Below are 27,711 nucleotides of genomic sequence, written 5' to 3' on the forward strand. Positions count from 1 at the left end.
AAAGTAGGATGCATCACAAATTCATTCATCTCAAGCAGTTTCCTTCACCTGAAGCTTACCTGGGCACAGTTTTAATAGTCCCCTTCCAGAATCTGGGAAAAGAAACTGAATCTGGAAAAAGAAACACAGTCTGTCAAGGAGACAAGAATACTTCCTCTTCAGTGAAAAGAAAGGGTTAAAATTTGATCCTTTGAAAGTTTAAGGTGGACAAGAGTCCTGAATTATCTAGACACCAAAGAGTAGGCAAAAAGGCTGTGTAGCTTATAGGGAAAAAAGTGAAGGGGTGTGTGTCTGGGGGAAGGATTAGGGAGGGGAGACTAGGACTATTTCCTTCTAACAGGCTTTCTGTTAAAAAACAAAAGAAAGAAAGAAAGAAAGAGAAAGAGAAATAAACATTTGTTCCTGTGATTAAGCCCTCATTTGTGTTTAAAACATAAATGAAGTAGGGACAGTTCAAGGCACAGAGGCGCGTGTTCTGATTTGGTTGTTTACCATCAATCAGACCGTTGCTTGGCAGACACTGGATGGTTATGAGCCTGAACAAGCTGAAAAGGGGCAGGAAAAGAAGTGGAGGCAGCATTCTTCCTATTTAAAGCTGCATCGCTTGAAAAAAGTTTTCTCAGACTGTGCTGGAGCTGGTGCTGAAAAAGGGGGTTTGCAAAGGCTGCCCTGGGGCTGGTGCTAAAAGAGCCCGCAGCTGACTTCATGGTGCTACAATAACCTTAGAATCTACTTTTCACTCCCAGGAGGACCCACATGTCTAATATTTAGACATGATGGCAAACTGGGTGGAAGCAAGACCTCTCCTCATTCTTACTGTTTTATTAGGGCAGTTTGTCTCAATAAAAGCCCAGGAAGAAGGCGAGGATGGTGAGTTTGCTGTTTGCTTTGCTTGTGGTGTTTACTGCACGGTTTGGGAAATAGGTGGAATGTTAAGCCTCGGGAAGGAAGAGCGTGAAGAGGAAGTTCTGGTTTGAAGTTGAGAAGGGGGCTGACAGATTTGCACCTGGGAAACGGCTCTCTCTCGGAAGACAATCAGGATATTTGTAAATGCGGAGCTTCTCCATCTGCCGTTGGGCTGCATGTTTCTGGGAAACCCTAGAAGTCCTTTTGCCTGAATGTGGACAGTGGGAAGTTTAAAAGAAATGGAGAGTGCTTAAAACGGAGCACTAAAAGCACTTTTAGTCAGAGGAGTTCTGTTCTGTGGGCTGGAGTTTTCAGAGCAAGGAAAAGTCGCAGCAGGAGCTGGGTAGGGTGGAGTCTTTTTTGTACGGAACTTCAGCTGCTTCATACAATTCTTTGTTTAGAAAAACCTCTGCAGCCACTCTGATAACTGATTTTTCTTTGTCTTTGGCTCCTTATTCTTTTCTCTTTACAGACTTTTACTTCTTTCCCATTTTCGTTTGTGATCTTAAACCACTTTTGCTTACTGAGAGACAGTCTCGTTTACTTGTCCGTGACAGAGGCTGATAGAAGCCAGATTTCTTAAACAGTGGTATTTTCCCACCCTACTGACTTGATTATCAGGACAGTGGTGGCTCCCTGCTGGATGGCGGAAGGCTGCAAATCGGCATGCCTTATATATAATGTATTTATCATGGAGTATTTGCATGGGCATTATCCTTTAGACACAAGTTTCATTTCTTTTTTCTGATTTAAGGCAAATCTTGCCTGGTTACCGATTTTTTTTTTCCTATGCAATTTGCTCATGGTTAGAGTTGGGTGGCATGGTATGGTTAAGCAAAAATGCATGGCTGCTATAGAATATAAGAAAACATTTAAATTGGTTCCACTGATTATTAAATCCTTATTCTCCAGACATGTTTTTTTTCATAATAGACCATATAGATTTTCATAACTATTTAACATCAAACTCAAGCTTTTAAAACTTAGCACATTTAAACTTTTCTGTTATTGTCTTTTATATATATTTTGAGTGTATATATATATATATACAGATATATGCATATGTGTGTGTATATTTTTTAATACCTGCTTCTGTGTATTTTTGCTCTGAAGATGTTCATAAAATTAATCTACAGGCCACAAGGTCTAAAAATCATTTAAAGAGTGAAAGTAAGAATGTGAAATGAATACCCAACAATCTGTCCAGAGTCCCATAGAGGGGGCACTTTCTAAAATCTTGTAACTTTTTACGTTACTTTTTATGTTTTAAAAAACGAGGCAATTCATAAAAGGTAAAACTGTTGAGTTTCTTTGAAATGGTGTGAAAAACATTAGTTGTTTGGAGGGGAGGCGAAAATAATTGAATAGGTACTAGGAGTCAGGAAAGGGGAGGAAAAAATATGGAAAAATTACAATAGAAATAGCAAATTTAATTATAAAAGGAACAGTTCACTCCCCTCCCCCACCAAAACAATCAACAACTTTAGTTTAAAACTTAATTAACACAATTTTCCATGTCAGTATACTTTAAAATAAACAACTTACTTTTATAAAGTGTGGAAATAATTGATCATGTGAATAAACGAAAAGAGTGTTTCATAAGGTATATGGAATAAGCCATATGTTAAAAGACTTTTCCAAATAATTGTAATTACTCTGTAGGTGTTATTGAAAAATAAGGAGAGTTTAATGTTTTCTAATATTAATTTACCTAAATTTTAGAAATTTGATATTTGGTGCAAAACAGTCTCCATCTCCATACCAACCCCTCTTCCCCCTATATAACCAAACAGCACAGCAATCGGAATCCCAAACATCAGATTTTACAGAAAAAGTATAATTCCGTACATACACATGGTAAAACTTAAATTCCTCTGTTTTATTACTCAACCCAGGAGAAAATATGTGATAAAAATTCAATAGTAATAGAAAGTTGTATGGCCCAAATTAAAGGTAATATACACAAGAATTCCAGAATCTAGTATATTCAGAGTTTTGTAACTTGTATTGTACTTACTTACTGTTCATATTTTGGTTTCAGTTACATTGAATGGATACTTGGCAATACTTTATTCCCCCTGTTCAGGCTTGACACAAGCTTAATAAAAGTGTCAGAATTTTGAAACTCCATGTGATTTTAAGTTTGGGGAAGAGTAAGTTCAAGTAAATGCTTTAAACTAAAGAAATAGCTAAGGTTCACAGGCAAAACAAGTATATTTTTCAAATTTTGGCTATAACTAATTGATATAATGTGGTAGTGATTTTGTGTAAAAATATGTCCCCTTTGAAATGTAGACACATGTTATCACAGGTAACTACATGTTTACAAGCTTTTATAGTTTTCTTTTCAAGACTTCAGTGTATATTTTTTTATCTGTTTGACTGTGTTTATTTACCAGAAATGTCAACATAAGCACAGTGTCTGCCTGATAGAAATACTTATGAATGATGAGATAAGAGTAAATAAATAAAGTTTTAGGACATATAGGCCCAGATAATTACTACCTATCAATAAATATAAGAACTGAATTAATTTTTCACATTCCTAAGAACTGAAGGGAAGTTGGGCTAACTTTAGTTGACACTATTCAGTAACAAGAAGCAGAGTTAAGAAGACAAAATCAGCTTTTCATGAGTTTTGGGGTATATGTGTCTGTGATGGTGGTGGTGGGATGCTTTAAAAGATTCCCCATTTAGGGGCGTCTGGGTGGCTCAGTCGGTTAAGCACTGACTTCGGCTCAGGTCATGATCTCATGGTTCGTGGGTTCGAGCCCCGCGTCAGGCTCTGTGCTGACAGCTCAGAGGCTGGAGCCTGTTTCAGATTCTGTGTCTCCCTCTCTCTCTGACCCTCCCCCGTTCATGCTCTGTCTCTCTCTGTCTCAAAAATAAATAAACGCTAAAAAAAAAAATAAAAAAAAAAGGTTCCCCATTTGTTTTTTCTAGGAGAAAATACTATGAATTTATAGTAATTTTTATACTCTTAAACAAAGGTCTAACACCTATTGAGTTATGCACATTTTTGTTATTAGAAATGGACAGACTTAATCTGAGAATATAATCTTTGATATGAATCGTTGATTTCAACAACAGAGAAAGAATGGGGAGAAGGAAAGGTGCAGCATTGTACCATTTTATTTCCAGAGACCAGGTAGGTGACATAAACAAGTGAAGCAAGTGAGTGTTTGTATATCAACAGGGGATGATGGGCCTGTGGAGAACTGAAGATGCATATGCCCACTTTAAGGCATTCAAAACCAGTGTTTTCCAGAAAGCATTGCATAAGCCAAATACAATATCTCTGAGCGCCAAGTCTGGCTCATGGACCATAAATTTGCAACCCTCTTGTTGCAACCCTACACTGATATCCTGGACCCAAGCCAGCTTCTGATTACTAAGAGATGAAGGGCTCAGAGTCCTTTTTATATCATGGTTTCTTCCATTTTTATGCCACATCTACCATTTATCTCATTATTATAATACAAACTTGAAGACACAAGTGCTCATTACTTAGTACTGCTTGGCCCAGATTGTTTTAAATGGTACTTAGTACATTACTAAGTAGTACTTGGATTGGATCATTTTATAGGAAGTAGAGAATATGAATACATAGCTTACGATACTTGAAAATTCATAAATTGTTTTAAACTCATTACTATTGAAATAGATACTTTGGATTATGTAGGACATACAACCTTTTCTTTCATAGTGGATGTTTTAATCTAGATTCAGCTGCATATACCAGAATGCAATTGTTTAAATTTTTTTTAAAGTGCTTTTTTTTTTTTTAATAAAAGAAAGTTTTAGTTAGGTAGTGAAAGGCTGGTATATTAGCTGTACAAAGTCATCAAAGACTCCGTCTCTTTCTAGTTCTCTACTCTCATATTCCTGGGGTATAATCCTTGATGTTATGGTCTTAGATGGCTGCTGGATTTCCAGCCGTTACATTTACTTTCCAGGCATCTGGATACAGGATGAGAGACGAAGGCTGTGATTCTCTCTTTATTCATGGAGACTATTAAGTCTTCATCCCACTTCAACTTACTTGTGGCCAGAATTCAGTCATATGGTCACACAAAGCTACAAGGGTGGCTGGGAAATGCAGTCTTTTAGGTGAGTAGCACTAGCAGCATACTCTACTGAATAGAATTATGTTACGAAAGAAATAAAAGAGAGAATAGCTGTTAGGAGGCAAATATAGTCCCAACCGCAATGAGTGTAACTGTCACCCACTTTCATTGGAAAAGATCTAGTTTCACTGGGCAGGATATAGTTGTGTGACCAGATATACCCTTGTTATTGGTCACTTCCAAGTAGTCCATGAAGCCAAGAACATTGGATGGCACTTAAATTAGACTGCAGCTTTTTGCTTTCTAATTCTTTTAAAATACATTTAGAAGTACCTATAACTTTTATCCAAACTAAAGTGAGGCTTTATTTTGAAGAGTATATCTCTCTCTATAGATGTAGACTGGTAGATTGATAGATACAGATAATTTTTTATATTGACAGAACAACATGTGCATTGACCATGACTCTTTAGGTTAGTGGGTAAGCAATCCACAGATCCACATTGAGCTGGCTGAATAATCATCTGAAGAGCTTGTTACTGATATAGATTCTAGGCTTCCCTCTTTTCCAGATATCTTGATGTAGATGGTTTGGATGGGATTTGGGAAGCTGTCTAGGTGATTCTGATTCCTGTTGGTTAACCACTATACTGCATCTCTGCCTAACATCGTTTTGATATTGACGTGGACCAGTTGGCTTCTTGTTCCAAGACTACACAACTGTGGTGTGGAAATAACTTGCTATTCTACTTATTCCTTTCACTTACAAAGTTGCCTAATTAACGTTTGTAGAGAAACTGTGGCAAATTCACCACTGTGGCATTTCTGGAAAAATAACTCAATGCCCAAATCTTCTTCACAGCAGTTAGGTAAATCATTCTACTATGCAATGAGTACATCTTATTAAAATATATTTCCAGGTGGTTATATAATTTTCATTTTCTCTCTTACTTCCTGTCTTCACATTTTTAGAACACTTTTTCACCACAGGTCTAAAATTCATTGTATTGTTCAGTCTAGAAATGCGCATAATGCTGACTGTGAGGTAACAACACAAAGAGAAATCTTTGTTTTGAGTAGCTGGGACTTACAAGTTTGGAATAATGTTAATCTATGGCCACAGAAAAAAATCTTTTTTAAACAATGTTCTCCCACTTGAAGGACAATCTATACATCATCAGTGGCCTTTTATCACATTCATAAGATGTTTAAAAATCAGTCATTTTTTGACCTACTATGTTTTGTTTTGAATCACAACATTCAAAAATTTAGATTTACATATGAAAGATGTAGTAATGATAGAGGAAAAGACTAAAATTGTTATTAATTGATTTTATTATATAAATTTGGGCAAGTTGTACAAGTTTGTATAAAACAATGGAGTTGGGAAGATATTGACAATTCAGTTTTCCTCCCAATTTCTTTCCATGTAAATTTTACATGTATTTCATCTAAATTTCCTTTAAGATGTTGAGCTGTTATAATCAATATTTTTAGAACAATATTTTTAATCTACTCTTGCATTTGCTTGACGAGAGGAGCAGACTGTCTTATGGAATATTTTGCCTTAAAATTGTGGCCACATTGGCAGCTTTGATGTTTTTATTATATTTTATTGATGTTCAAAACTAAGCCCTTCCAAAGGAATCAAGTTGTTTTCATCTTATACATAATATATTCTCTAAGGAACAGTGTATAAGATAAATCACAATAATGCAAGATTTTTCTTATCCCCATGTTGCCTTCTACAGAGAAGGTAGTGATATTAACAATATTAATAAATTAAGATTAATGAATTAATGGAAACTTGTCCCTGTAGCTCTATGGTATAATGTTCAAACTCAAAAATGTTTGCATCCTTTTTTTTTTTTTAAGTTTCTCCTGGGAAGGAGAAAAGACAGTCTCACAGTTCTCTCTCTCTCTCTCTTTTTTTTTTTCTTTTTTTTTCTTTTTTTTTTTTCTTTTTTGGGTGTCTGCGCAATCAGAGTTATAAACCCAGTTTCAAGAGGCAACAAATATATTTTCAGTGGAAATGTTGCTTGCAACATAAGCATCATAGACTTATTGCAGCCTGCATACTGTAGTAAGGAAAGGAAGCCCAGTCCAACAATCACTGGGAAAACACATGGGTTCTGGTCCATCTCTGCTATTTAGCTGTTTTGCAACCTGCAGAGTCCTTTAGTCTCACCAAGCCTTTGAGTCCTCATCTAAAATCAGGGAAAACGTACACACCCCTGTCAATCTGATGGGACTCCTAGGCAGATCATTTGGGAAAATTACCTGAAGGTAATTTTAGAGCACTTAAATGAGACACAGAGAGTGATATTCAATCTGATTTCAGTCATCACCGATACAAACCTTAGTGGTATATTTTTTACTTTACCTAATCTTTGAATTTATTTTGAGAAAACTTCTGGATTTGTTCCTCTTCTGTACTTTCTTTATTCTCCATTTCCCAGAGGAACTTGCTCCATCAATCATGTTCTCTTTTCTATAACTACAACCACTCTCTTTCTTTGGTGCTTTTCCCGCTACCTTATAAACAATCTCAGCTCTCTCCCAGGGCCCCTGTCTGGCTCCCACCCTTTCTTAATTCTTACCCTGCCTGCTTTAAAAAGAGTAATATAGTTTTCTGTCTCTCCTTCCATGCCCTCACTCATCCCTATGCATTCTGACTTTTGCCTGCTCCCTTTCCCATTCCAGTTAAGCTAGTGGAGTAAGATGAAGACGAAAATGGCGATGTTTCCAGTGGGCTCCTTCTACCTGTCTTATCAGGCCTTTCGCCTTTATTTGATACAATTAACCACTCCAGCTTTCCTGAAAGACTACTCTCTGAAAGTTCTTCCTCTAGCTACCTTACCTTTTCTTCTCAGCATGGGCTCCTTCTCTCCTTTTTTCCCTTAGCACTTTGTTTTCTCAGAGGATTTAGTTCACTGGTCTTCCCTGTATATTCTCTTCCTAGATCCATCTAGGAATCAATCACTCTCAGGGTTTTGCTTAACAGCTAACTGCCGATAATTCTCAAATCTCTTTCCAATCCTGAACTTCTACATGAACTTCAGAATTCTCCACTGATGGGCCATAACCACTTCAAGTTCAGTGTATCTAAAACTCAACTCATTATCTTTCCCCTAAGACAGGATAATTTTTCCTGTGTATTCCTTATATCAGTTAATGGCAACATCATCTTATCTGGTCACTCCAGCAAAACTCCAATCAGTTACTAAATTCTTCCGTTTTATCCACTAAATATTTCCTCAATATACCTCTTCTCCCTGTCTTCTCCAAACACCTCAGTTCAGGCCTACATTATATCCCTGGATAATTGCAGTAGCATTTAAATTCCCTGCCTTGCCTCCTGTGTGGCCACTTCCCACTTGCATGTGTATAGACCTCTTCTGTTGCCACTGTGATATAAAAATCTAAATCCAAAAACCTAAAATCTGATCACATCATTACCTTCCCTATAACCTTCCATTGACTCCAATAATTTGGGGAAAGAATAATGTTCAAGCTCCTAAGCATGGCACACAAGACCTTCTAAGACCTGGCCTGTTTCTAGAATGTGAGTCAGATCAGCTGTAACTCCATGTCTCAAAATAAGAAATTGCTTGTAGTTTTGACCTCCCACTGCACATACACACATGCACTTTTCCTTTTTTTACCTCTGCTTTTCAGATTCCACTCCATGTTATGAATTCATTTTATGTATTAGGTACATAATAGTTATTCCATTCATATCCCAGTTGAATATTAATTTTTAAAATCTAAAAAAATTTCCCACCATTTATTTATTTTATTTTACTTTATGTTTATTTTATTTTTGAGAGAGAAAGAGAGAGAGAGAGACAGAGCACGAGCAGGGGAAGGGGCAGGGAGAGAGGGACACATAGGATCCGAAGCAGGCTTCAGGCTCTACACTGTCAGCATAGAGCCTGATGCGGGCTCGAACTCACCAACTGTGAGATTATCACCTGAGCCAAAGTCGGTGCTGAACCCACTGAGCCATCCAGTTGCCCTTCTTTTTTTTTCCCCCTGCCATTTATTCAAGTATCAGTGCACTTATTTCAAACTCAGGTTTTGCAAATTTGCATATTCTTGAGCAATTTTTTTTATTTCTCTGTCTTGGTTTCTTTATGTATACAATTAGAATGATAATATTTACCTCAAATAATTATTATGAACACTATCCCACATATAAACCACCTATATAGTATGGCTCCTAGCAAATAGCAGGAGCTCATTAAATGATAGTTGATATTATTATTCCATTACTACTTAATAACATAGAAATAATAATAAATGCTTATTGGGTGATTATGACGATGAAACTGTTAGTATGGAAAAATAAACAACTTTTGCTCTCAAAGAGATGAACGTCTAGTGTAAAACTTAAAATGCAAATTTTACCTACCATTGTATTATGGTCATTTTGATAATACATCGATGTATTTACCTGATTTCTAATTGGGCTATATTTTAAACCTATTTAAAATTTTTATTCTTCAAACAGTAGAGTTTTACTGTATTGGCTCCTTATATAGGTTTACTATGGGAAAAAACAAAAGAAACAAAAACATCTTTCCACTGGAGACTGGAGACTCATGGCCATGTGGTCTGAAGCATCACCCCCCACTTCCTGTTTCACACCCCCCCACACACACATTTCATTCTGTGCAATGGTTTCCAGTGTGTGAGCAAGCCAAGCACGATTCATTCCATGCCCCAGTGCTACCTCATGCCTGTCTACCAGCTATGTCTATTTCAGAGTTTATTCTCTGAAAATATGATAGTCATAAAAATCTCTATTAAAAATTGGAAGCTTCTTTTCCAAACCACATTGCTCTGGGTTGCATTTGGAATGAGAGGAATTGCTTCACTGCACAGGGATTTACAAGGCAGCTCCCAGGACTATTTGGATACAGAAGTGGGGTGACCCATCTTTTCCCAGACTTCGCAGCAAGTCTCTTCATTTTCCAAAGGTTGCTGGTTTCTTCACTCCTACTCCCAGGAGATTTTTGTGAAGTTTACTCCAGAAAGCAGAAACTGTGTAGGAAGTAGGCACATTATTCACACTCATGCTTTCCCTACTTTGCTGCACTTTTCATTCTTCCCAGTTTTTCACACTTTAATAAAATGATGGTTTTGACTTAGAGGGAGGCACGCTTATGGAATTTTACCAGATAATTTGTAGCTATGAATTTCTTTAACTAAATCTTTATTATCCAGTATGGTTGTTCTGTGGCCATCAGATTTAGATTTTTTTTTTTCATTATGGAATTCTAAAAATATGGATGGTTTCTATAGCAAATAAATTCATTTATAGAGCTTTAATCTTTTTATTTATCTTAAATAGTAGTTGTATGCTTATTACTTGCTCCTGAGGTAGAGGAACCTATCCTATTTATGGTAGTTTGAAGTTATCCATAAATTATCCATTTATGCTAGTTTGAAATTATTTTTTTAATGATTATCTATTTTTGAAAGAGAAAGAGAGACAGAACATGAGTGGGGGAGGGGCAGAGAGAGAGGGAGACACAGAATCTGAAGCAGGCTTCAGGCTCTGAGGTGTCAGCACAGAGCCAGATGCGGGGCTCGAACTCACGAAGCACTAGATCATGAGCCAAAGTCGGACGCTTAACTAAGTCACCCAGATGCCCCTAGTTTGAAATTACTTTTAAGCCATTTCTGTCTCACTCTTTGCAGAGCTTTATATTGAAGAAATGATTAAGTTACAGTTTAATTCAGAACAGCATGTTTTTCATGTTAGTGCTAATTTTTGAACTAGAATTTCTGGTAGGATGGGCTGGTGGACAGTGAAGTTAATTGATTGTCATAGTAGATGAACTGCAAAAAACCTGCCTAGTTTTCAGGTCTTTGACTATAAACACTAAATCTCTGAAGCTCTATAAACAAGCCTTATACTTTATTTTGAGAAGGCAGAAGGGTACTGGTCATTCCAAGGTAAATGAGTGATTCTGATATAAGAACTTTCATTTACACAAGTTTATACTGGTAAAAAAAATGACATTGGGCCCTTGAAGGAAGAACAACTGAACACTTCATCAGAGTTCTTGTGTTCAGGCCTTCAGGTGCTATAAGTGTTATGTCTTTCTGAGTATTCATACAAAATGTCACTTCTTTCTACAACCATTTCCCATATCCCCTCAAGTCGTGGTGTCCACTGATGAGATTAGGCAAGGGTTTGTGCTTTTATTTTTCTCCCTCAAGCATCGTAAAACTGAACTGGATTTTGCTGAGAAACAACTAATAAATTCCCGAACAAATGGAATTCTCATTAGCCTGAGAAGAATTCAGTCTTCTTGCAATCTGCTTATTTTATTTTTTAAAAAAGTGGGTTAATTCCTTTATGTAGAGAAAGAGACAAAACTGAAACAGAATTAGTGAATTAATCAGTCAATGCATTTGAAGTTCCATTGGCAAGGCTTGTGATGGTTTGGTACACGGAGGATGATAAAATATTGATAATTAAACTTGTACTTTTAAATGTTATTTTGGCATTTGCAGCATATAGATAAGTATGTTCCATAAACTTGCCAAAGGAACACTTACCTGAGCTACCTTGTCTTCTTTCCACATCTGTTCTATGGAGGCAATGTTGCAAAGTCCTAGAGGAAAGAGCAGGTTCAGTTCTAGAAAAACAACTTGGAAATAGATGACCTTTATTTTATTTTGCTTTGTTTTGTTTTAGGAAAATATGCTCTCAGCCTCCTTTCTGTTTGAAGGGAAAGCATTCAGAATTCTGCATGAAAATCAGGGTCTCACTGCAACTCCACCTGGATGTCACCTTCCCAAATTTTGCCTTAAATTACAGACTTTTCCTTGGAGCCTGTTCTCCTATCAGAACTTACTGTTTGTAGTCCTTTTCTTTCCTACTCCATAGGAAACTAATATATAACACATGCTCCCCTAGTTACTATTCTAATGCATAGTGTTAGTAATATTACTCCCTTATAACGAGAGCCAATTATATGGTAATTTGCCTTTTGCAATCTTTTTTTCACTATTCTCTGGCCATCAGAATCAGTGGACATCATGGCTGTGGATGAAAACTCCAGTATCATCAGATGGACTCTGAGACTCACGCTTTAGGTGGATGAAACATGGCTGTTCTGGACATTCTGTACTTGCCCATGGAAGGTTCCACAATCAAGACATTAAAATCACTTCAGATCCATTCTAATAGAAACTAAAAGTTGCCTTAGTATAATCAAAATGGAAATTTGCCCACCAGATTCCCATTGTTTCTGAAGAGGAACTTTGAGTTTCTTCAGGATAGAACCCTATGGTAGTGCATCCTATGGAAGGCATAAAAGCATGGAAGGATAAGTTCTCTGTGGGTATGTAAGGGTGCCAATTAACTTCACTGTAATACACTGAAGTGTCAGGCACCAAGCTAACATGAGACTTCATGATTGTATCATGTCTTGTGAGATTTATTTAGAATTTTGAAGAGGTTGGGGAAGTTTGTGATATCTCTTAATTTCTGTTCTTTAATTCCTCTAATTTTTTACTCTATGTTCCTCAAATGTAGCCATTTTAGAATAAAATAAATAAACACTACCACAATACTATATCTATTTTTTTTTTTTTTTTTTAGCCAACAGCATATATACTATCAAACAAGCCTATGGACAAAAGGAATAGGTCATTGTTTCATAGTGAGATTTTTTTTTTTTTTTTTGATTCTGTGAAATTCCCTCAATTCCCACGTATTGCCATCTTTCAATATTTAGGGTTTTTAACAGTTAACAATTTCTATGCTTCGAATTTCTCCTTTTCCACTCACTTTCAATAAGCGGTTAATAGGGCATGGGTCTTTGGAGTCTGACATTTGAGTCCTGACTTTGCCATTGGTAACCTTGTGAACTTTAGCAGGTTGCTCATCTTTGAGATTCAGTTTTTTCATTTGCATATTGAAGAATTGAGTTAAAATTCATTGCACTTTATAGGCACTGAAGAAAAACAGATATTATTAATACTTTGGATAGATTCCCTGATTAGGCCATTGCAGACTGTTTTCTCCATAACTGAAATAATTTCCATCAATCTGTTCCCAGTTACTAGGTTTGATAGGAAAAAGGTTGGGGGGTGCAGGGGCAGAAGAGGTGGTTAGGAGGCAGAGGTATAATTGGGAGGCTTGCAAGGGCAATAAAGAATTTTTATTTATCTCGTGTTTTTCCCTTGAGACAGGACTGTGCCCAACTCTTGATTATTCATAAAGCAAGTTAGGAAAAGCAAAGCAGCAAAAACCCTGAAAGTTATACTTTGGTATCAGGATGCATTTCACAAACTCGGCAGTATACATACTCATTTAATTTTATTCTTTTTTTCTAATATAATGATTTTGGCAACTGTTTGCAGATTTGATTCAGGTAGAGTTGTTCAAGAAAAGTGAAACTATCCTTAATATATAACAATTCTGTTTACTTTCCTCAAATTTTACTGATGTCAAGGCATACTTATTTGAACCCTGGGCAATGTTTTTGTGAGGGAAAGCAGGTGCCTCCACCTGGGTGGCCACGGAAGGGTAAGGAAGGCGCTGTGTGTGTGTCACTCAGCTTCTACTAACTCAACGTGGCAGTGGGACCTAGAGAGCTCTAGCCCTGAGCTGGATGACTGGAATAAAATCCTGACTCTTTGCTTATAAATTTCTTATAAATACATTGTTTGGAGCCTTAATTTCCTCATTTATAAAGCAGGAATAATATTTTTGATTTGATCAGTTCTCAGGTTCAAAATAAAGAATTCATAGTATGTGCGGAAATTCTATGGTTAGCTAGAAAGTCCAATATAAGGGTAGTGTTATTATCTTAGCATGCCTTTGCTGTGATGAACAGTTAGCTGAATGCAGACTAAATGTTTTCTTTTAAGCAAATGGTCATGTTAATGCTCCAAAGGAATATAAGACTCTCCATAGAAATGAAAGAAAGCAAAGTTAGTGTTTTTTCTTTTTTTAAATCTCGAATTGAGGAAAGTGAAATACCTGCTTATATAACTATCTAGGAACCTCCCAAAGCCCCAAAATAGGAGAAAATAAGAGCAGAGGCTTTGATGTGAGGGTAAACAGATCAGGTGGAAAAAAAAAACCACACCATGATTCTTGTAATATAATTGGACTGTAGTCTCTCTACAAGCAAAAATGTAGCTTCCTGGCAGAAAGCTGAATCCACTATTATCATTACTTTTCCCCTATTCATCTCTCATCAGGAAGCCTGTCTCAAAATCAAAGTTAAGCTCTAAGGGCCTGTTTGTAAAATGGTATCTCTTTTCCCTAGGTCAGAAGGTGACTTTGAACTAAAAGTTTAAACTGGTGACAAATATCCACAACAATCTGAGCCAAGTGTTTAGACAAAGGTTCCATCAGCCCTCAGGCCTGTCTACTTTCTGGTATATTTTAAGACTCTCTACTTGTACAGAGAGAAACATGCAGTTAAAGAGATGAGGGCCTCAACTAAATAGACTGTTACTTTCTTTCATGAATAAATTGTTGAAGTAATTTTAAAGAAAAGCTTCTAGATTAAGACTGGAGCAGGACAGGAAATCTCATTCTAATTGCAGCTCTATCATGAACTAACTTGGTGATTTTGTGGAAGTGACCTAAATTCTCTGGGCCTCAGTTTCCTTCTTTGTAAAACCTGCAATATATTACCCAGAGACACTTCCTGCCCTGAAAATCTGTGACTGTAGAAGGTTTACATAAAGTTACTTCACATAGGTCAGATTTGTGCTATACTGTGAGGAGGACTCTTGTGCATACTTTTGGTAGATTGAGGTATCACGCATAGTCTCTGTAAACGATGTGTTGCTGTACTTTTAAATTAAGATTTGATAGTTCTTATCCAGGTTTCTAGTTATTTACCTAACTATGGGTTCATCTCAGGAATACAACTTCCAATTTATAACTTTGGAAAATGGTATGCTTTTTAGTGAATGGCTTTACAACAAAGTTTCTAGAGAAGTGTCTAAAAGCAAAGTTTCTAGGCAAAGTTTCTAAAAGGAGCTTATGGAAAAAAATTATGGTACTATGGCCTCAAATTTTGTAGGTTTCATATAATTTTGAGCTTTCCAACGACAGAGAAAATGTGTAAATGTGTCATGCATTGTATTACACCATTACAACCGTTAAGACTCCATGTTCTTTAGATATTTTTTTGGCGGAATAGGCAGTCAAAGTTAAGCAGCATCCTATACTCTCAATCTCATAACTGATGGATTTGTCTTTGTAGCGGGAACGTTGTCTACTTTTCCTGACAATTGAACCTACTAAAATGCTATTCTTTCCAGACTTTAAAAAAAAGGAAAAAAAGGAGAAGAAGAATTAAGAGGCTATGGGATTTCACCTGAGGAGTAGATCATGGGGTAGTCATGCTTGTTCTTGAGTCCATATTTTAAACTTATTCTGGAGTCCTTATTATTTTTTTGCAATTATGTTTGTTGGGAGATATGTACATGTTTAGTCTGAATATCTAGAAGATTTGATTTGTCCCATTGATATTTCTTACACACAGGACTTTTGGAACATGCTGCATGTCCTTTTTTTTCAGGGAAAATGAGACTCCATTTCTGTGCTTCTTTTCCCAGTTTCCTTCCTTCAACAACACCGACTGAGTCTTGTAAACATTTATGTCCCCAAGTCCTGCTAGAATTTTGCTCCCAGATATCCTAGGGGTAGAAAACAGCCCTTTTAAAAATGTCTCTATAAGAAGTATGTGTCTAATTCAGGTGCATGAAAAATTTAGGTTAAAAATCTGAAAAGATTAAAATACTCACAAATGCTCACCTCCATGTTCAAATCACAGAGGCCAGTGGGAAAGAACTGTCAGGTTCTAGATGAATGTACTCTTCGATAAGTGAGATCCACTTGGTCATCTTATAGCACTTGTCAAAATTTACTTTTGGGGGGAATATAAATCCCCCTCAAAGGCCATTATAAGTGTGTTAGTGACATTAGAATTTAATTCAGATGATTCTGAGATTTTTGACTTTTTTTAAAAAACAAATAATGCTGCTGGTGGTTTTGACTTGCTTTTCTCTACAGAAGAAGATATTCTCACCACACACCGATGAGGCAGTTACTTGCATTCCTTCATTTATTTATTATTCAGTGAACATTTACTGAGTACCTGTTGTTTACCAGACACTTTTCCGAATGATGCAGAAACAAATATTTAATCTTTGTCCCCAGGGAGCTAATCATCTAATGGGCACAAGGGAAATAAAGGACAATATCATGTGGTCTGTGCTGAGACAGAGATAGAGGATACTAGGGGCACCAGGAAGACACCCCTACTACTCAATACCTCAGAGGTGGAGGGCTGGGATGGGAGGTCAGGGAAGATTTGAGAGGAGGGAACACCGGAGCAGAGTCATTCCCCTGTGTTTCTTCCATTATCTCCTTCATCTGCATTCCATCCTGTTTGTCATACACACAAATCCTTCAAATCCTAATCAGGTCTGATGTGCATTCTCTTAAAAACCTTTTTTTTTTTTTTAATATTTGTTTATTTTTGAGAGACAGAGAGAGACAGAGCATGAGCATGGGAAAGGTGGAGAGAGAGGGAGACACAGAATCCGAAGCAGGCTCCAGGCTCTGAACTGTCAGCACAGAGCCCGACGCGGGGCTCGAACTCACAAACCTTGAGATCCTGACCTGAGCTGAAGTCGGATGCTTAACTAACTGAGCCACCCAGGTGCCCCATTGAAAACGTTTTTGATTATCCTAGATATCTTTGTTCTTTTTGTCTAAATGACAGTAGTCAGCACTTCCCCTTTCTATGACACCTTTAGCATTCAAAAGAAACTTTTCTGTGTTGTCCATTGTTTTAGTTTCATTTATCAATAGATGTTATTGATCTTTAGTTTTACTATCTGCTCCTTGAGAATAAAGATGGGTATTAAGGAGGGCACTTGTTTTGATGAGCAGCAGGTGTTGTATGTAAATATTGAATCACTAAATTGTACACCTGAATCTGATACTACACTGTGCATTAACTAACTGGAATTTAAATAAAAACTAAAAACAAAACAAAAAACAAAAAAAAGAAAGAAGACAATCTCTCAAACCCCAGAAAGTTAAATACATTTTTTATTATTTTTTAAAGTTTTATTTATTTATTTATTGACTCTTAATTAATTAATTAATTTTTTCAATATATGAAATTTATTGTCACATTGGTTTCCATACAATACCTAGTGCTCATCCCAAAAGATGCCCTCTTCAATACCCATCACCTACCCTCCCCTCCCTCCCACCCCCCATCAACCCTCAGTTTGTTCTCAGTTTTTAAGAGTCTCTTACGCTTTGGCTCTCTCCCACTCTAACCTCTTTAAAAGTTAAATACATTTCCAGTACTATGCATAATGTAGATACTCAATAAATATTTATGATTAATAAGTTAAGCAAAATAGGGGCACCTTGGTGGCTCAGTCGGTTGAGTGTTCAATTCTTGATTTTGGCTCAGGTCATGATCCCAGAGTTATGGGATCTGGCTCTACATTGAACGTGGAGCCCGCTTAAGATTTTCTCTTTCTTTCTGTCTCCCTCCCTTCCCCACTGCCCCTCTCCCCAGCTCACATACTCTCTCTTTCTCTCTCTAAAAAAAAATTAAAAAAATAATTCAAGCAAAATATATTTTTTGATGGTTCAAAATCAAGTGGCTTCTCTCAGTTAATTATCAGATTGTTTTCTAGTTATATTACTCAATCTTGCCTAAGCTGTTATATAAATAGTAAACTTAGGTGGAATCAGCTTTTATGTATAGGTTAGCTATATTTGGTGGCTTTTTGTGTGAAGCCTCATATAAATACATACTTCAAAGCCTACATATTGGGTACAAAATAGAAACAAAAGTTAATTTTATAATTTATCTATTTTATTTATAGTGACTTTAGTCAGGCTTTAGGGACACAAAGATGATTTAACACACTAGCTGGTATTTAAGGAACATCCATGATGAGGAGAATCAACATATGAACAAAAAAGTGAAACACAATGTAATAAATTTGGTGAAAAAGAATGGCATAGAGGTATCTACTCTAATATAGCAAGGGTTGGTTTCCTGGAGGAGAGAGACCCCAAACATAAATGATGGATGTGTGCTAACCAGCAGAATGGAGACAAGAGAGGAGCAAGAGGGTGCATCTAGTTGGGGAAAAAAGACATGAAGAAATACTCAGAAGTATTAATCAGCATTTCTTTGCAGGAAAACTGCAGAAAACTGCAGCTACTTTCCTGTCTTGGTGCAGAGAATGGAAGGCGTAATCATCTCATTCATTATTAGAAATGTGATTTTGAGGCGGGGCACCTGGGTGGTTTAATCGGGTAAGCATCTGACTCTTGGTTTCAGCTCAGGTCATGATCTTATGGTTTGTGAGATCGAACCCCTGTGCTGACAGCATGGAGCCTGCTTGGAATTCTCACTTTCTCCCTCTCTCTCTACCCCTTTCCCACTCGTTCTCTCTCTCTCCCTGCCTCTCTCTCAATAAATAAATAATCTTAAAAAAAAAAGAAATGTGATTTTTTAGACAATTTATTGATTGATTATTTATAAATTCTGTATTTAATAGTAGAGATAACAGATAAAGATTATTATTTTTTTCTTTTAGCCATTAAAAAGCTGACTTGTGAAGTGATGAAGAAACATAGAACCATCGTTGAGATAGGAGGTAGAGTCAAGTGAGGATTTTTGTGTTATTTTATTTTCAAATGACAGAATGGGATGTTTATAGCCTGAAAGAAAGTGTCCCAGGGACAGAGAGATCTTGAAAATACAGAAAGAAAGGGCAGTGATGATTGACCAGGATATAGAAAGGCACAGTTTTGGTGTAAAGGTAGAGAGGTTAGCCTCAAAGAGATGATGGGATATTACATCTTTGACACTAGATGCAAGGATGCAAAGATACAGATGTAACTTCAAGTGAAAGCAGTCTGTTGGGGGTCCCAGAGCTGGGAATGGAAGGTTGAGATAGTTCATGCTTGATACAAAAACTATTTTTAATGCCTCAATTATTTTATTTTTTAAATGTTTATTTATTTTTGAGAAAGAGAGAGACAAAGCATGAGTGGGGGAGGGGCAGAGAGAGAGGGAGACAGAATCTGAAACAGGCTCCAGGCTCTGAGCTGTCAGCACAGAGCCTGACGCAGGGCTCGAACCCACAAACCACAAGATCATGACCTGAGCCCAAGTAGGGCTCTCAAACAACTGAGCCGCTGAGGCACCCCTATTGCCTACATTATTTTAATGCTTAGTTACTTGAATGCATCAATGTAATTCAATACAAAATTAATTTAATGTAATGTAATTAATTAAATTACATATCTTGGACTGTCCCTTGAGACTATTCTAACTGTTGCTCTGTTTGTGCTAACATGATGAATATTAAGTTATCAGTAAATTATTTGTTTTGAGAATGTTGGTTAAATGTCAGAGAGTTGCTCAAAATGCTTCTGCATGATGATGCATAATGTTTATTTTCCCAACTGGATGACATGCTGTTCTTTTGGATAGTCAGCTTCAACTTTCTGTCAGTCCCTAACTACCCCTACCTGCCCTCACTGCATGTTACTAGATCCCAATGATAAAAGAGATTCACTTTCTCAGAGGTCAGGCTAGGGTTTTCTGTACTGGCCAGTGGTCTATATTCAGTTGACATTTGTTTGTAGAGTTTTCTGCCTCTATAAGTAATATCACACTATAGGTAGGACTGTACAGTTCACAAAGTACATTTACTCATTTGATGCACACATAAAACCCAAGTACCTTCGCTTGCAGATGAGAAAACTGAGACTCACAACAGATAAATAATGCAGTGGATTTTGGACAGGGCTATAGAACTTAGGTTTTCTCACTCCTGATCCATGGCTCTTTCAATTGTATCTTATAGAAAGGAGAAAAGGAAGGGAGTGAGACAGTTTTAGTCAACAAGAAAAGCACCCCACCCTATATGGAAATCATTTTTGTTTAGTGCTGGATTCTTAGAGACCTCAGTGAGACCAAACCTGTGGCAGGCAATGATTAGGGGAAGTATTATTCGATCTTGAAGAAGTTTAGATTTTTTTTTTTTTTTTTAGATTTTATTTTTTTCAGACATGGAAGTCGGGGATTTTCATGGAGACCTATAATGAGGAAATAACCAAGTGACTTTTAATTTACCCAACTAAAAATGTTACTTGAGATGAAATAGGAAACCTTGTAAGCAGGAGTCTGCATAGAGATGAAAACAGATGTAATCACAAGATGTGCTATCGGGTAAGAGCCAAAAATGACTTTTGGAAAGAAAAAAAATATGCGGGTTTAGCACTCAGTGAGACACCTCTAATTATTAGGCTTTCTGTCCTGGCTTTATATACTCCATTTATTATAAAATTAATTTTAAAAAGTCACTGGCCAGATATTATTGTGTGCTCGCTCCTTCAGTGTCTGGATTCTAAGCACCAGGTCAGACACTAGAAGTAGAAAGAAAAATAAGAAATGGTCTTCTTACTTACAGAGTCCCAATATGGGAGATACAACCAGCTGTAAAACTTTGTAAAGAGAACTGATAGATAGGTAACAGCATGCATGCATATCTGCTTACGCTGGTCTATAAATTAGTTAAAATCTATAAAAACCAGACATCTGCTAGGGGAGCTTGGGTGGCTCAGTCAGTTAAGCATCTGACTTTGGCTCAGGTCTTGATCTAACTGTTTGTGAGTTTGAGCACTACATTGGGTTCTCCACTCTCAGTGTAGAGCCTGCTTTGGATCTTTTGTCTCTCTCTCTCTCTTCCCCTACCCTGCTCGCTCTCTCTCTCTCTGTCAAAATAAAAACAAAGCAGAATTTGCACCAAACGTTTTCGGTAGAAGGATCTCCAGTGAAAATGTTTATTTGCTAAGAAAATGTTTTCCTCCTTCTGGGTTGCCTGGGTGGCGTCTGGGTGGTGTCTGGGTGGCGTCTGACTCTTGATTTCAGCTCAGGTCATGATCTCCTGGTTGTGAGATTAACCACCCCCCCACCCCCACCCCCACCACCCCCCAACCCTCCCACCCCCACTCCCCAGTCTGGCTCTGTGCTGACAGTGTGGATTCTCTCTTTCCTTCTCTCTCTGCCACTCCCCACTCACACTCTCTCAGTCTCTCTCTCAAAATAAATAAATAAACATTAAAAAAGAAAGAATTTGAAAAATAAAGTTACTCATGAGAGATTTAGCAATAAAAACTTGATTTCTCCTTTAAAAAAATGAAAATATTTTCTTCCTTCTGTAGTGACATTTTTTATCATAATATTTTTTCACCATTCCATGAAGGTAGTTACACATCAGTTAAAAATTAAATCACCTGCAGAAATGTTTTACATTTGTGTAAATGCTGCCCATTGATAATCTATAATAACAAATATTTGACTTATGTGTACTAAGCCATGTACTATAGTGTACTTAATCTATGTATTTAGTAACAAATTCAGAACTAGAAGTGTAAATGCTGCCCATTGATAATTAATCAAACTATAGTAACAAATATTTGATTTCTGTGTACCAAGTCATGTGCTATATGGTGTACTCAACTTATATAGTTAGTAGTAAATTCAGAACTCGAAGCTGTGGTTCCTAACCTTAGGAAGTTTCTAATGTAGTTTCAAAGTAAACATTTGAAATAATTAAGCTAAGAAATAGGATACATAAGCACTGAACACAAATACATTAATTTTTGAAAATAAGCCTCGAGTAAATTTAGGAAAGGGAAATGTTGGCTAGAGCTTTTACAAAATGAGAGGTTTCAGAGAGGAGGCAGGCAGGAGAATAGGGTGTTGTGAAAGCCAACAGAAAGGTTCTTAGAGTAACTGTAATTGTGTCACGGAGGCCCGAGGGAAGGGTGATGGAAGAAAGGTAGGGAACCAGGCAGTATGGAGTTTTCTGATGACCTTTGAGAGAATAGTTGTCCAAATAGGAACCAAAGCAAAATTTGCAGAGGTTAGACTTCTTATACATTCTAATATATTGATTTCTGAACTAATTTCATATAGTAATTTAAGTCATATTTTGAAGTAAAATTCTAATCAGCTAATTTATTTCTTTATCATTTTCTTTCTGTTTTTTAAGTTCTATACTTTTTCTAAAGGACTTACTGGATATTATTAATGAAATGAAGTGTCCAATCTGTTGGTGTTCCCATAATGTTAATATTTTTAGTGCTAAGAAATAATTTGTAGTGCTGATGAGGTACTGTACAAAAGTAGAGGACTGTGATCAGTGGGTTATACTTGAAAATTACATAAAATCCTTCTTGGATTGATGATGTTTAATCTATATGTGATAAGAATACTTGTTTTAAACTAACACAAATTTCCATAGGTTCGTCAATAAAGTCATTACTGTGGAGTAAGTCAGTGCAGTATCACCATGCAGATTCTCAGAGATCCTCCTATTAATTACTGACACGATTACCTAAAAACTGTGGCTTTCTAATTAAAATTCAACAAGAATTTTGTTGGATATGTGTTCAGGTATTGTGCAAGGCTATGGGAATACCACAGTTTGAGACACATTCATTATTCTCATTGAATTCATAGTCAAGAGAGAGAGGGAAAACCAGCATATAGAACGTGAATGTTTTAAAAATTAAGTTGTCACAAACAAACTTTTTTTCTTAGATAAAGAAATAGTCCCATATTATAGTTAATATCAGATGAAAAGTTTATTATTTCAGTGATTTCATTGATGGTAGAATGGTAAGTTGTTTCTTCAAACCAGGATATACCAGGGAGAATAGGGCATTTTGACCAAAGTCTTGGCAAAGTTTTATTTCAGACAAGAATACCACAAAACATTTAGTTCACTGAAGAATTAGCCCGCATTTTATTTTTGTCATTAAAAGCACATTACATTCCAAATTTTCTGTTACTGGTACATGTGAAATCCACTATGAAGTAGACAATAGTCTGGGTTGGGGTTCTATGTTGCCTGTTCTGCCCAGTCATTGTTGGCAAAGTGGTACAAGTGTCACTTCTAGTGGGAGAAGATAACAGAATCCTGTGTGATTATTGTCCAGGATGAATGATAAAATTATATTTCTGTTCTTTTTGGACCTTTTTTCAAATGTCTTTAACATGCTCGAATTAGTCAATGAATATTTTAAATTTTTCTGTACCACTGTTCCAGGTTTTTTCCTTTTGTTTTGGGTTAAATCTCTAGATGTGTTATTATTTGCATATGCTTTGGTAAACACAGAAGAAACAATTTTTTTTTAAGTTACCAAATTAGTACTGCTTTTAATGTGATCTAATAGTTGTTTGTATTTACATCTTTATAGACACACATATATATTTATATATATGGGGGAGAGAGAGAGATCTGTATATATTCATATATAATTTTCATTAAACGGTACAGAATGTTTAACTGCTTGCTTCATTATAGCGTGAGTGCTGAGTGCTGTCCACTGGGGAGATGGATGAAAAATATACAAGGTGGTCAGAGCCATTACATAGTCATATTAACAGTTGCCTCGGCTGAATTTCCATTTTGTTACCAGATGTTATATTTTAGCTACCATGGCAACTAATCCTCAATCATATTTTCACTATTTTATTGCAAATTATTAGAGTAACTTAATAGAGCATATGCTTATTATATTCCTTGGTGTAAATTAACACTGGATTTTGTTCTAGCTGTTTTGGAAGTTTCAGATGATAATGTGATTTTACACTGTCAGTTTAATGGAATCTATTCTTAGATAACAGATTGAAATATTTGGTACAAAAATATAGTTGTGACACATCAATATATATCTTGGGATATACAAAAATTACATTATTTTTTCTATTAATGCATCAATGTGTGATAACATTCTGCTTATTTAATGCATATGTCTCACTGGGGAAGTCTCTAACAAAGCAAAATAACCAGACTCTTTCAAAATTAATATATGAGGGCGAGGCCATCAATACATCTCAGAAAACTGAGCATATTTGAAAGTTCCAAGTCTTGACAAGTCCTTGTGAAAAGGAAATATGTTGAAAAGAAGACACAATATGTTGGCTTGTTTCCAGATATAATATATAATTATAATTTTATGGTGTTTTTTATTCTTTTAAAGTCCTATGGTCTTCAAAATCCATAGCCAAAAATTGTTTCCCTAAAAAAGGAAAGTTAAAATTCATTTATTTAACAAATATTTATTGAGTGCAATGTGACAGACACATTCCTTAGTTCCGGGGATACAACACTGAATAGGCTTCTGACCACATGGAACAGAAATTCTCCTGCAGGGTATGGCTGGCAAATAAGAGCCGTCCAAAGATGCCCGAGTTCTAATCCCTGTAACCCATGGATGTGTTACCTCAGACAGCAAGGGATAATTAAGTTTACAGATGGCATTGTGGAGACTAATTAGCTGACTTTAAGAGAGAGAGATTAAGCTGCGTTAACTGGGTGGGCCCAATGCAATCAGAAGGAGGCGGAAAAGATGCAGTTGCAAAAGATGTGACGATGAAAGCAGGGGTCAGAGTCAGAGAGAGAGATTTGAATATGCTACTCTGCTGGTTATGAAAATTAAAGCTGGGTCCACGTGTCAAGGAATGCAAGGAGCCTCTGGAAGCAGGAAAAGGCAAAGTGAATGGATTCTCCTCTAGGACGTCTAGAGAGAGAGCAGCCATGAGGACACCTTGATTTTAGCCCATTGTATCTCATTTCAGACTTCTGACCTCTAGAACTGTAAGATAACAAATCTGTGTTGTTTGTCACAACCGCAGTGAGAAACTAATACAACATGAAAGAGGAAGAGGGAATTGGCTGGAAGAACCAGAGAAACAGCAGTGCGAGATGGACTGCCTAATGTCACTGGCTTTGAAGCTGGGATGCAACAAGGAGCCAAGGAATGTAGGTCACCTCTAGAAGCTGACAAAAGCAATGCAATTAATTACCCCACTAAAGCCCATGGGAGGAATGCCAACCCCTTGATTTTAGCCAGTGAGACTCATTTGGGACTTTTAACCTCCAGAACTTTAAGATAAAAAATCGGTGTTGTCTTTAAGCCACTAAGTCTGTGATATTTGTTAAAAGCAACAATTGAAAATCAAGACAACAGGATAAGACAATATATAAACAAAATATTTCTTTAAAAAATAGATAATTTTTGATAATAATTGGCATAAAGGAGTTAAAACAGTGTAGGATTCTGGAGCTCTGTGGTCCAGTATAATATACACTAACCACTTATAGCTATTTAAATTAAATTAAACTAAAATTAATTAAAAACTAAGGGCTATCAGTGTAGCTAGTGACTACTGTATGGGATAGTGTAGATGGTAGAATATTTCCGTCATCACAGAAGGTTCTCTTGGATAGTGCTGTTCTGGAGAGTGGCACTACTTTGCATAAGGCAGATTCAGTTTGTGTGAAGATCTGAATGATAAGAGGGAATTGGGCATGCGAAGAGCCATGGGAGGGGCACTGCAGGCTGAAGGAGCAAAACGCAAAGCCATAAGTGCTTGGTCATTTTGTGGAACTGATTAACCCAGGCAAAAACACAACTCACATCAATGGAAGAAGCGAAAGTAGGAGTCATGAATTATGGTTCACCCAGCAAATGAGGTTCATCTCTAGCAAACTTTAAGTCCTGCTAATAATAAGTCTTGAACTAGAACTTTATCTTGATAGTGCATGTTTTTTGTTGTTGCTATATATTCATTTCACTGTTCTTTTGCAGTTTACATTAGTGTACTGACTTTCAATGATCATGTCTTATGTACTAAAAAAGAAAAGAGTTTCTGGGATGGTTGTCTCCTTTAAGGAATCCAGAGAATTTGTGTGTGTGCGTGTGCATGTGCTTTTTTGAGTGTTTGATCATTTGTTTTAATTTTTTCCTTTTAAACTCTTTTACTTCAGGATGTTATAACACTGATTCATAAAATATGTAATTATTAACGTGATAGAAAGTGCCAGAGTTTGCAGTCAGTGGGTTCCAATATAACCAGGGAATATTGGAAAGCTGTTACTCAAAGGTAATATGGAATCTCAGGGGGTCTATATGGGAACTACCTTTTAAGGCAAATGCATCTTACCGGTGAAAGTGATGGAAGATGATTTCCAGATGTTGAAATGCTTGTTTTGGCAACTGCTACAGAAAACTGAAGCACGTCTTGCCAGAACAACCAGAAGGGATGTGAAGCACTGATGTAAGAGGGATCAGGCACACAGCAAGCAAAGCAAGCAGAACCCAGAAAGTGTAGATACAGGGAAGATAGTTGAGCCAAGAAAACAAGATCTGGAACCCCAATTAATTGCATGTAGTGAAAGCATGTTTGCCTCTGTCGTGGGATCCACTCACATGCTTATCACTGCTATACACTCCACTTACCCCTTCCTCTACCTTCATTATCTTTCCTGTAAAAATTGATGTTAATATTCTAATCAGGGAAACTCTTCCCAGCTAATTTGTTTGTTAGATATTATGGGGTTAGTAAAACATGCATGACTGGAGTTAAACATGTTTGTCTTCAAATCCTGGGTTCATTATTTACTGCCAGGATGACCTTGAATGAATTGCTTAACCCCTAAACAGTCCAATTTTTTGATCTATAGAAGGGAGGTTATAATTTCATTGCCAAAGTCCTATTGTGAGAATCAAATGAAATAATTTATGTGAAGTACACACATAAATAAATTTCTCCTCCTATCTGCGCCCCCCCGGCCCCCGCCGGCAACAAACCTCCAGAATTCACATGTTTTTGTCCAGTTAGGAAAAACATTTTCAGAAGACATCTGAGAATTGAATATAATGTTGGCAGACTCATAGATCAGATATTTTTAGCCAGGTTGGCTTTTTCTAAACTCTTGTAATAGAATCACATAGGCAGCCAGGTATTCTGTCTACATATCAGGCATTCCTTTGGGATTGTTTCCTAAAAGGTGAAGAAAATAGGAAAATAAACATCCATCCTCATTGGAATATTTCCTTTTACACACCAGATGTCCATTGTGCTTCTTTTACTCCAATATTTTTTTAACCTGTGTGTTGACTTTAAAAAGTAGACTGTTAATTGTCATCCCAAACTAGTCAACCAGTTCCAAGCAGTTCAAGATAATGAAATTTCCCATCTGCCTCCATATCTTGGTGAGATCTTGGACTTTCATTTCTAAATCATTTTGATTTCTCCCCTTCCCTCTATCACATTCTCTTCACCAGATCTTTTCTGAAATAGAGATTTTTTTCCCCCAATCTCTGTGCTAAACCTGGTCCCAGACCAGAAAAGGCCAGATTCTTCCAAAAGGCCAGCCTCTGCAAGAGTTGGAACCTAAAAACCTAATTCATACTCCAACTATTTTCCCAAGGGGTGGAGTAACGGGAGCCAGGATAACAGGAAGACATCCTGTGGGGAATTAGCTCATTCCACACCTGGACATCTGGCCGTGTTCCACTGTGAATTTGCTGGGGAAGCTTTGAAGTCTAAATTTTGAATTGAGCTACATTGTGTTTTGATCTGCTTGCCACTTCAAATTAGCACATTAGTTGCCCTGCCCTTTGTCATCCTAATTTCTCTGAAGAAGCATCACAGAGATACAATTCAGAATTTTTGGTATCATGACTTCATCATAGAATGCTGACCTTGCCTATTATTATACTTGGAATTAGAAGTTTTTAGCATAAATCCTAGCTCCTCCATCTACTAGTTGCATGATCTTCTATTTTGAATCATGCGCATTGACCTCAGGACCTCACATCTATAAAACATAGAGG

At 36.7% G+C, this 27,711-nt stretch overlaps 1 protein-coding gene across 1 annotated transcript in view; it reads left to right on the forward strand.

Moving 5' to 3' along the window:
- Positions 1-560: 560 nt before the first annotated feature.
- Positions 561-27,711, forward strand: part of COL5A2 (collagen type V alpha 2 chain) — a 146,761-nt gene continuing 119,610 nt past the window's right edge. Inside the window, exon 1 of the mRNA XM_078451101.2 lies at positions 561-870. Within this exon, the coding sequence (XP_078307227.1) occupies positions 774-870 (97 nt within the window). The 5' untranslated portion in view covers positions 561-773. The remainder of the gene's footprint in view (positions 871-27,711) is intronic.

Source organism: Panthera onca, chromosome C1, assembly GCF_046562875.1.
Source record: "Panthera onca isolate mPanOnc1 chromosome C1, mPanOnc1 haplotype 2, whole genome shotgun sequence".
In the NCBI taxonomy this organism is placed as follows: Eukaryota; Metazoa; Chordata; class Mammalia; order Carnivora; family Felidae; genus Panthera; species Panthera onca.